We start from the raw sequence: 12,105 nt of genomic DNA, 5'->3' as shown, positions 1-12,105 counted from the left end.
TTGAAAGGCCTGGAGAAAATGAGAACACTGAAATCAGAAAAAAAGAATTCTTATGAATTGAAATAAGCTATACAGCTCAAATGAAAATATGAAACTATCAGCAAACCTAATGTATACTTTTGGTCATTTTAATATAGCCCCCCCCCCCCCAAAAAAAGATAAGCTAATATGTACTTATCAGGAATCAAGAGATATTGATCAGAAATTACAATGCATGCTAACACTAGCTATATACAGAGTAACCTACCTTATTATGGGATGCTTTCATGAAATAGTCTGTTTCTCTTTACTTTTGAGAACCACATACTGAACTAGGAACACCTTTAAACTAATGCATATTGTAATTCTGTTACTATGTCTCTAATGAACCTTTCACAGGAAAGCAGAACAACAGAAATTCAAGCATGTGATCATTAAAAATCTAAAAATTATTACATTGATCATTTTTCCCATGCATACAATTAGTAATTACCTATTAAGAGTTAACAATGTCCTTCTGAACTCTTCAACTTCATTTTGGGTTTTTATAACCTCAGATTTATGAGCATTTAATCTATCCTTAAGATGTTGCTGCTCCTCCACAATTTCATTCACCCTTTTTAGAAGCTTTTCCTCATCCTGCATAGAAATATTTACATTTTTAATCTTTTACCAAAAAGCTTAATATGAAACCTCTGTTAAACAGAAAAGAGGATTAAAGTTTTAACCTCTTATAGTACATTAAAGTGTTACAGCACAAAATCTAAAATACACATAGGAAGATCCAGATGTTTTGTATACATAGCATGGCCAGCTCCAGATTTGTAACTGTACCATCTAAATTCTAAAGGCAGGGATACCAGGACTATTACAGTCTGTAGACTACTCCTTTTTCCTCAGTTATTCCCTTAGCACTGCAGGAAGGATCCCATCTGCTGTACTTCTACAACATATTTAGGAACACCTTTAAAAAGTGAAATCCTTTAAAAATTATTGTTCCTTAGAAATAAATCTACAGGTAATCTGCAAAGAACAAATAAACTGCACAGATACTCTAGAAAAGTCTTCCCACATACATATTTCATTTATATATATACACATTTCATTTATTTATATATATTTTTTATATTTATATATACATACAGGTATGTATGCACATACATATACATACCTATGTACATGTGTATACATACACACACACACACACATATATACACACACACACACACACACACACATATATATTCCACACCATTGCTAAATTGCTAGAAATTAGTTGTTAGAATATAGTAGTAACTCTGGTATGTGCATAAAGACATGGTGCTTAGAAACAAATATTATAACAAACTAATCAGGACTTATTGCTGTTGCAGCATCAGAATGAAGCACCTTTAGAATTAGAATCACATAATCCTTCTCCAGGGCAAAATTTCTGATCTTGCTCAAAGTCTTATTTCAATAGAATTATACACACATGCATCAAGTCAGACACATGTTTTTATGCATCAGTGAATCAGGGCCATTTTTTTTGCTCAGTATCAGAAAAACATATCTTCTTATGTATTAAATATATATTTGTTTATTTAAATGCTTTTAACATACAATAGCAGAGTTCAAGTGATGCATGTGTTTTTTTTCCCCTGCTTTGGAGCAGTTCTACATTTCACTTCTATTTTTTTTTATTCAAAGCACTGTTACACATCTTTTCTCCTTCACTTTCCAGTGCATCACAAGCACAGTTTACTTAACAAGCAACATTAATATAATCGAAATTAATTATGAATATATATTTTTATTACATATAGTCAACATGATCTCATGGAAGTAATTTAAGAAAAAACACACTATGAAGGAGAAATGCATATGTGTTACTTCAATTAAAAATCTAAATTAGCATTCATAGTCAATTATTTTAAGCCTATTAATATTTGTGAACACCTTGAAGATGAAAAGCACTATAGTTGTTTACTATTACTCATAAAGCCTTCTAAAAAAATCTCAACCACATGCTATTAGTTTTATCTGTAGTCATATGCTGCCTTTTGATATAAACTAAAAGCAACATAATACTGTATATACAGTAATCTCAAATTTCCTGATTTCTGTACAGTTTTTCATTAAAAAAAATTTAGTATGACTGTAGAGGTTATTTCAAGGTTAAAACAACAAAATGCAACTGAATTTTTTAACAGTCATTTAAGACTAGAACTATATATATATATATATATACACACACACACACACACACACACGTATATATATATGCATGTGTGTGTGTGTGTGTGTGTGTGTGTGCGTGCACACGTGTATTCTGGTTACCTTCTGCAGCCTAGCAATCTCAGCTTCATCTTTATGGATGGTCTCCCTCAACGTACTGACTGCGTTTGTTAATTTTTGTAGATGATCATGACTATATTCAAGCTGAATGGTTAGTCGTGTCTTCTGGCTTTCAAACTCCAGTCTAGTCAAAGTACAGTATTTCAAACCAACACTTACAGGCTAGTACTAGTAGGTATTAAAAGAAACATTTTCACTTTTACTATTTAGTGTATATAAATATATATACTATATAAAATATACATATATTTATATAAACAAAAATATCTTTTACTTAAATACAAGAATTTGTATACATTTGGATCATTGATTCCACTACATAGCACCTTGCAGATATACTGGAAATTAGAAGAAAATACAACGATAATCAATTCAACAAATACCATGTAAACACATAATATAGTCACATCCAGTAAGAAAAGGAACACAAAAGTTTCAAGTTTCTCAGTATATAGGATGTATTTGTAAGTGATGCAGATAGGAGCTGGTAAAAGACTACACTGATGCTGTATATTTATTACATGCCTGGGACCCCTATGCTGCCTCAGTAAGCCTCCTAATCAGCTGACATATATATTTATCTGAGAACTGTGAGGAATCTCAGCTGGGAGGTGGCAATTAACAAGCAAGAGACTAGAGCTTTTTTAGCCACATTCAGCTTTGCTCACCATCTCTCACCTGAAAGCTGTATTTGTTTAGAACAGTACAATGGCAGAAGCTACGTCACACTTTACTGTGAGAATAGAATGAAGTAAAACTCAGGGGCTGTTTACAGAAAGGTTTCCTCACAGCTGCTGCTTTCTGCCTCTCAGCTTGGAGCTCCTGGATGATTTACCATTAGTGAGTTCTGCATCTGAGCTGTTGTCCACGCAAAATGGCTGGCACCGCACCAGCTCCAAGCTCTTTAGACCTGGGCAAGAAGACACCGCAGCACAGGCTTACAGGACTAATGTCATGTTGGCAAGTTAGGGCCAACAACCACAATCCCAGGCCACATGTGCAACGTAGCATCTACACGTGCAAAATGCTACTCCTCTCATTCTTTTATTACTCATTTTTCTACCTCACCGAACTCCAGTTCTTGACAACATAAATAAATGATCAAACCACTTCTGCCAGCATGTGCTTAAACTTCAACTGAATGCACTGTACTACTATTTCGTTGCAGCCCTAGCCAGCACATACATTTGCCCAAGTTTCTGAAACACAGTCAGGGAGTCGCTTTGTAGCTGAAGGGACTGCTGAAAAGAAAATGGAGTTCAGTGCTAGGAATCATACTGGTCATGTAGAAAAACTGTATTTTCTGTAAAGAATACCAGGAAATCCATGAACTGTCATCTGCCTGAAAACTCCTGTACTACACAAGACAGTTCATTTTAATGTTCTTGTTCTTTAAGATATAAATTCATGGTCCTGTGACATCTGTCTGAGTAGAATACTAGTTGGAGGTTACCTGTGAGAAAACTAAGATTCCACTTCCTTTAACAGTGTCTTCCTATACCAAATCACTGTATCTTACATTCACTTCTCCTTTAAGACTCATGCCCATGAGTCATCTTCATTCATGTCATCCTCAATTTGCGACAGAGCCATTCCTCAGTGCAGATTTTAGAAAACTGTTCTTCTTTGCCATTTTATTTTTCTACAATAGTACTACAAAAATAACACATTTTATCCTATCAAGTTTGTTGCAAAATGCCACTGTGGACATGTGATGACTGTATATAAATCCAAACAACAGTACTGCAACTGCTAGCTGTTAACCTAATTTTTGCAATGCTAACATAACCTTTTATAGTCATTTAGGTTTTTGTGGTATTTCCTGTGAAAAAGTTATTCATTTACCAGTGTGCCCAGTCTAATACAATCCATACCACTTTTTTACTTTTAAATTATAAATACCACCTTTTCCTATCAATCTCCTCTTGTTGCTTCACACGTTCTTGTTCATACACACGAATATTTTCTATACCAATCTCTTCACAGAATTCCTGGAAAACAGCATCTTCAGCCTTGGAGTAAAGAGAAGACAAACGAAAATGTTTATACTGTTTTGCAATTCACAAAATCAAACATTTAGACAATTATTTCATGCTACAGGCTAGAAGTTCAAGTTATTTCAGAGAAACAACAAACTTCAAGAGGCAATGGACACAAACTGAAACACAGGAAGTTCCATCTGAACATGAGGAAAAACTTCTTCACTGTGAGGGTGACTGAGCACTGGAACAGGTTGCCCGGAAAGGTTGTGGAGTCTCCTTCCTTGGAGATATTCAAAAGCCATCTGGACACAATCCTGTGCAACGTGCTCTAGGTGACCCTGTTTGAGCAGGGGGGTTGGACTAGATGATCTCCAAAGGCCCCTTCCAACCTCAGCCATTCTGTGATTCAACTCCTGAGAAAGGATCAGGACTTGACATTTTCAAATTACACCTCCAGTACAAATACCAGATTCCAGGCATATGATCTGCAAAAGAAGGTAACTCCCATCTAATCCCTTCTTGACAGCACCTGGTCATTCCAAAGACAATTACAGGCATTACAGTGCAACCAGCTTCCCTGGTTTTATCTGTGGCTCCCATTCACATGGGGAAAGAAGGCTGAATAGCATACAAGACTAACCCGCCCACTGCCAGGTTTTTAAGTGTAGCTCAGTTCCTCATTTTAATCCTTTCATGTGACCCATAAATAATAATTGCGATGTCCCATTTATAACAGCACCAAATCAAAACAAAAACAGTACAGAATCCTCCATTTCCTAATTATATAGTATATACTAACAAAAGTTTCAGCAAAAAACTTAAGTCCTAAAATTCTAACAAAAAAATTAACTAAATAAATAATAGCTACGGTGTACATGGAAAGACTGAACAAAGAAACAGCAATAGCCTACAGCATTTAAAAGAAAACCCAACACACTAAACAAAATTTTGGAGAACTTTACAGGGCCAAAAATCAGTACTGTTTGTAATATTTTTTAATGCAGGCTTGTTTAACCAGATATGAAATAGCATATCAAATAGAGTTATACTATACGTAGAAAATTGATGACTAGCTTCCACAACTTTTTTTGCAGTACAAGCAAAAGGAAAGTTAACTGTAACTGGAATTCTTATGGCCCAAACACTAATGACTTCTGCAGTATTTGCAGAAGACAAACATTTGCACTTCCTCATGCTTGTACCACAAGCAGGTAAGACAGAAAACATGCAGCAGTTTTGGTTTCTCTTCACATGCAGAATTCCAGTCATAGCTTAAAACTCCAGAAAGACTGATGAGAAGGGAAAAGAGGCCAGGAACTAAATTACGTATTTATATACTGTACATTCCAGGTAGTGGTAAGTAATCTGTCTTTCTCTAAGAATCTACATTTACACAAGCATCTAGGTGCAGACCTCTGAATTTTCCAGACAAACTGCAGCACCACCCTTCCAAGGTCTGTACCAGGTTTGTTAAAGTTTGGCAAGAGTAGGGATAAAGGTGGCTTCCAGGCAGAAGCTGAGAATGAGATTTATTTCTTGGAGAGGCCAGTGATGTTGTCTGAACTCTAGTAGAACACCTTTCTGCTATCAGATTAGGCTTTAATACTATCCACTTCACTGAAGTGCCTTCAGTCACCTTGTGATAACCATTACTTTGGATTTATCAGCTATCTATATGAACTGTTCTGGTGACCACCTGAAGAGTAGAGAATAGCAGGGAACTGAGGCATGAGTTGGCAGAACAGTCTACAGAAAAAAACAGCCCAGGAACCTAACCCATTGGATCACATAACATTTTACAGAACTTTTCCTGGTGATGATAAAAAACAGGAAAGGAGCAGGCTCTAATTACAAAAGCTGTCTAGTACCCGTAACAGGTAATGAATTTAGGTGGTTTGGATAGCACAAGGTCCCAAAGCTCTACATTAGCTACCCCTCCAGAGTGAGGGGTAGCAAAGATGAATCAGCCATACCACAACATACATCAAGGCTCTCATTCAGTCTTACACAAATCAGAATCCACAAGAATAGAGGCATTCAACAGTCTTTGTTTTTTTACAGTGGAATGAGGAATTTGCTGACAATCACCAGGCAGCTCATGAGCAACATGACCAACTGTCATCATTCCCTCCTGATGGCCAAAAGAAAAAAAGACCTTGAGATGTTCCCAGGTCTGAAGGATGTATAACATTCTAGAGGTGATCACCTATTTACGGTTCAGCAAAGTGAGATAGCTCAACCATTCTCCCACAATAATCACAGTGCACGCAAAATATATCACTGACAGGAACTAGCTTTGTCCCAAAAAGAGAAAGTTTTGAGCCTTCACACTGTGCTGCTCTTTATCTACTTTTCTATTGTATATAGCAGTGTAACATGTTATCACCTAGACATGACATCTGTGGAGTTCAGGACAAAAGCACTTCAAAATTGTTGTGCATTGTTCTCAGGTGTAGAAAACTGACACAGAGCTCTGTACGTGAGCATGCCTGACCTATTTGGTCTGTGGGTTCCAGAAGTGGTGGATCTGTCACAACTGGTTGGGTGGGGGGGGGGAGGGAGGGGTCACTGATGGAGTATTTCAGTGTAGATATTGAACGGGTCCTGCCGTGACTGCAAAGAGAATGGTTTTCAGGAGGACAGTTAACCACACAGTGTCTGCCTGGAGGCTGCATTGATTACTGAGAGATTTGCAAATCTTGCAGGTATATATAGAGCTTAATACTGGGCTTCATGTATGTACATGCTGTTGCAGACTCACCTGAGACAGGAAGACTTCATGACAAAAAAAAAGGAGAAGGTCTAGTCACACAGTGTAACTATCTTTCCAAAAAGAGAAAAGACACTGTGACTACAGTTTCTTACAGAAAACTTAGACACTAGGGACTGAGAAAGAATAAGCTGAGACTTTGAAATTTTACCCTCATGCCATGAAAGAGCTGGAGAATGTTCTTCTGGGATTTGATCCATAGCCAAAGTTTGCACCAGGATCTCTAAAGCTGTAAACTTCCATGGATTATCCCTGTTCAATACTAGCAATCATCTTTATTAGCAGGAGGAAGAGAAGCAAACAATCCCTCTTCCCCAAACTCAAAAATTTTCTCCTATTTCAAATGAAACTATAGTATATACATTAGGCAAAATTTCATCTAAAATTAAAAATTTAAAAAATAAATGCATTTGGTTAGTTGGGTTTATGCTTGGCACACAAAAGTCACAACATTTTGATCTTAAGGAATTTGATTTGCAAACCTTTACATTTGGATGTTAGTATATATGTGAGTGTATTTTTGTTCACCATTACCTTGATGGTGAGAAAGGTAGAGAATGTGGGAAGATTGCTGGAGTAATTTATGACCCTTGTCTACAAAGTAGCTTACTAAGTTAAAAGTTATCCAAGCTCTCAAAGCTGCTAGAAACAGAAAGATGTTTCTATAAGACATAACAACATAAGCTGTCATGATTACGAGAGAAAGGACTACCTCATTAATTTTTTTCTGAAATTCTTCTATTTTTTCTTTTCTTTGTAATACGCCTTCTTTCAGCATATCATGTTGAGATTCAATATTTATCAGTTCACTTTCCAGTTTAGATTTTTCCTAGATAGAAAAGAACGGAAAAAGAAGGTCATTTTTCCTAAACAAGATGGACAACTTTCTAGGCATTACTAGACAGTTCTGGTCCAGATTATCTGTATTTTCTGATTTAAAATGTTAATTTTTTTCTTTTCAAATGCCACTTATCCACATTTATTGCTGATTTTCATGCAACGGTTACAATTTTAATGAGTGGAAAGGCAAACTGCATTATAAGTATCATTTAAAGTACATTTTTACTTACAGACTTTTGAAGGTTACTAAATGGTAGACCAAGCTTACTGGAAATTATAGTTAATTTAAAGAATAAAATACAAAAAGCCTCATTACTTTAAATTATTTTATTATTTTGTTTTTTATATTTTATTCATTCTTCAGTCATAACCACTGTATGTAAAACCTACACTGAATTTAAAAATCACATAAGAAAGTCATAATTACTTCACTTGTAATTATAGCTTAGGTCAACAAATACAATGATTAAGCATGAAAATTATAAAGGCTTAACACTATACCTTGTAGAAATTAGCAAGGTGTTTCTTTCTAATAAGCTCTAATTCATTCTGTGAATATTTAAGTCGTGTCTGAATTCCCTGGCATTGAGCTTGCAGCTGCTTCAAATCAGTCTCCTTACGTTTGATCTTCATTAAGTCCTAGAAAATATTAAAATGGGAAAAGACAAAAAGTATTTTAAACAGAAGTTGACTTATTTGGAAATTAATCATTTTTTTAGATTCACGCACTATATAAGGTTAGCCTCACTGACAGAAGCTATGATCAGAATAAGTGTTGATGGCACTGTTCATATTCAACAACAGTTTTAAACAGATTTATCAATCAAGAAAGCATACACTTGCAAACTCCTTCTCTACTCCTCCCCACAAATAACTAGAGGTGTGGCAAATCGTTTTACACTGACAGGTTTTTGTCTGCGCAGATATTTTCACGTTTACAGAATATATCTTTTTTGCTAAAAGCCTTCAGGTATTCAGAACCGGATCTCTTTTTGTTTAATGTAACTTATATTAACAATGCTGGCGTCGTTCTCTGCTTCTGTGATATCTGAAGCAACCCACCAGATAAGGACAGAGACCCACAGTGTGTTACCATTAACTAAGAGAGGATAAATAGCTACTATGTCCTCCCTGCTTCTTTTAGAAGTTTTGAAAACCATCCTGATCTTCCCCACAGCTGAATTAAATATAAAAAAATGAAAGAATTTAACCAAAACCATATTTCCTCACCGTCTTCCTACATGCAATTTTCATTCCTTTTTGCCTTTAGTAGTTAAGTGCTTTTAACAGACCTACCTTTAACTCATTAATCAATCTATCTCTTCTTTCTTTCATTTTATTCATTTCTTTATCATCCCAACATCTAGCTTTAAATCTTAAATCACTTGATCCTCCAGAAATCACTCCAGATTTCAAAAATAAAGTTCCATCAAGGGCCACTGTCTGAAACAAACAAACAAAATCTAAAACACCACAAAGCAGCAGAAATTGGACATCCAAAATATCCCAGAACTAGGGCACCAAGATATGCTAGTTAAACAAACAACAACCACATTTTAGTTGGACTCCATTTATTTTCCCTTTCCAAACTTGCTAACATGAGATACACTAAACAAGCCACAAGGAAGTCCTTCATTTCTTGGTGCAAATCACTTTTTAGCATTATTATAACAGATCAGAATAGGAAATGAAATTATACTATTTCCCTGTATTTAGAAAATTATTATGAGACATTTGAGTGTATATTGGCAATTTAGAAGGTTATGGCTGGCTGAGTAGAGTAAATCAATCAAGGTGCTAATGGAGTGAAGAAAAACTACAGAGCTGGAGAAGTGAACAGCTCATTTGTAAACAGAAAGTATAAATTTTAGTAAAGAATATGTTTATTTTTGTGAGTTAACTGGATTCCAAGCAAAACATACTTTCAACTTAAACATTTTCAACTTACAGCTGTTTTAATCAAGATTTTAAAAGGTTTAGTAAGTGCATGAAAGGACATTATGAGCTATGACAGCAACAGAGATAAGCCTTAGCAGAAAGAACTGCAGAAAGAGAGTTCTCAAAGCAGAGTACATCTACAACTGCCCAGATTCTTTTAGATATTTGAAGAATTTTTGGAAGCGTTTCTTCATAGAAAAGCTAGGAAGATAACATTTGTATTTTTAAACCATGCAGTTTTAAAAACAGAATTATTCCTCTTTCCTCCTCCTTCCTATTATCAGTAGAGGGCCATGTCAGGGAACATGTTTGGACACTGCAACTTTAACAATCTTTTCTAATTTACCTTCTTTTCCCAGGAAATCATTTAAATGTACCATAAACAGCAAAACATAAGCATGTAAAATATCCAGGGATTTATTTATGTGGGAGTAGACTGGACAGCACAGTACCATTCTGTGTTTATCTGCCCTATTTGGTAGAATATTCATGGAAGAATTATTTAAATAGCATCAAATATGTAACTGGAAAACTGAAAAACATATGCAACAAAATTCAGCTTCTTACTTTCAACCTCACTGGTCCCTCAAATGCTATTTGTCTTGCTTCTTTAACTGTTTCACAGACCAGACCATTCCCACTCACAAACTGAATCACTTTCTTCAGTGCAGGAAATGGAGTTTGTACAACATCTACCATCATTTTTGCTCCTTTTATCTCTCTCAACTTTTCATTGATTGGTTTAACCTGTAAAACAAATGTGCAGTGTTTAGAATCAGCTGGAACCATGAGACTCCAGTAACTCAGTAGTGTAGCACAGGGGGTGAATGGTGTTCCACTCTCTAAGGGGCTACGCAGAGGCATAGCACTCTCTTATCATGTACTGTATAGAAGTACGTACAAGTAACCTAAGATGCACAGGTAGGTCTCCTTCACATCAGAACAGCACCTGGTTAAGTAGCACCAAAAATCATAAATCTGTCCTGTAATATTCTAGCACAAACTAATGTAAGTACTCTCTAATGTGATCAGATTATTCCAAATTCCTTAGAACATACAGTCTTTCAAGTCTGAAAAAGACACCAGCGTTATCTATACTACCAAGAAGTATTGCATAGTAATCTGTAATACAGTTTTCAACAGGCTGAATGTGGTATCTAAAATTCTGGTCATAAACTTTAGCAATCACACATGTTCTCTTAAGATAAAACTGATCTTTGCGTTCTAGCTCTTTCAGAAATTAAATCATCTGAGTAAAATACCATGCCATAACAACAAAGCATGTACAATTCTGAGTAGCCTGGGCAGCAGGATGTATGAATCTACAGAACGGCTCTCTCAATTGCTACAAAACTAGAAACAGATCTGTTTTCCATATTCTGTGTACACTGTAGTGCTGAAATATGTATAACTTATTCTACTATTTCCAAATAAAGAGGCACAAAGTAATTTGATCACCTACATATAGGGGCAGAAGAAGGATCTGAGTTTTAACAATAGTATGAAATCTTTTGAGCTATACAATGGTTCTCAAATCATGCTAATTGTGCCTTAACACTTCACTTCTATTTTAATTAAGCTTATATTAGCCAATATCAAGATTTACAACTGTATTAACTTGCTGATAACAGGAAAAAGAAAAGTGTACTTACATCAAGGTAATCCAAAGCAAGGAAAGTTTCAGGTTCAGCTCTTTCTTGTTTTAAGAACCGAATGCAATCTCTTGCTGTTTTTTCAGTGGCAACAACAATAGCAGTCATGTATTTGCCGAACACTTTGGTAACAGCAAGCTGATATTTTTTATGAATAGGATGGCACAGGTCGAGCAGTCTTCCAAACTGAAGACAAAAATACAAAGAAATAATAAAATCTTATTTTAGATATCAAATAATAACAAGATACTGAAGTAGCAGAAGTAAAATGTGTTGCATGTCTATCAGTTCCACTCTCTTACAATGGCTGTAGGTTAGAAAAATAGAAACTGGAGCAGTGATCAGTCCAAGTAGCAAAGTACACTTTCAAAATCTGAAGAGATATAAATTTTCCCTAAAATTAGTTGCATGCTTTGTAACAATTTCTTACCCACAATCTTTGCATACACTTTTAGAAGTACAACAGAGTGACAATACTAAGATTGACTGAGTATCTTTTCTGCTGAGAAAGAAAGCATCTACCACATAATAAAATAAAGTCTTTGAACAAATATAAGGTCTTAAGTAAATAGAAACAGTTAACTGGAAAACAGCATCAAGAAAGGCA

At 35.4% G+C, this 12,105-nt stretch overlaps 1 protein-coding gene across 2 annotated transcripts in view; it reads right to left on the bottom strand.

Annotated features, from left to right (window-relative positions):
• Nucleotides 1-12,105, bottom strand: part of SMC1B (structural maintenance of chromosomes 1B) — a 39,043-nt gene that overhangs the window by 12,329 nt on the left and 14,609 nt on the right. For both annotated transcript variants that reach the window (XM_026090180.1, XM_026090179.1), the window contains exons 10-17: nt 11,499-11,684; nt 10,414-10,593; nt 9,205-9,351; nt 8,410-8,547; nt 7,781-7,897; nt 4,222-4,328; nt 2,299-2,440; nt 473-618 (exon numbers count right to left, since the gene is read on the bottom strand). In XM_026090180.1, coding sequence (XP_025945965.1) covers nt 473-618; nt 2,299-2,440; nt 4,222-4,328; nt 7,781-7,897; nt 8,410-8,547; nt 9,205-9,351; nt 10,414-10,593; nt 11,499-11,684 — 1,163 coding nt within the window. The remainder of the gene's footprint in view (nt 1-472; nt 619-2,298; nt 2,441-4,221; nt 4,329-7,780; nt 7,898-8,409; nt 8,548-9,204; nt 9,352-10,413; nt 10,594-11,498; nt 11,685-12,105) is intronic.

The sequence above is a fragment of the Apteryx rowi genome, unplaced genomic scaffold (genome assembly GCF_003343035.1).
Source record: "Apteryx rowi isolate R43461 unplaced genomic scaffold, aptRow1 scaffold_852, whole genome shotgun sequence".
Classification (NCBI taxonomy): Eukaryota; Metazoa; Chordata; class Aves; order Apterygiformes; family Apterygidae; genus Apteryx; species Apteryx rowi.
Note: the sequence above shows the minus strand (reverse complement) of the source record. Positions and strands in the feature narration are given on the sequence as shown.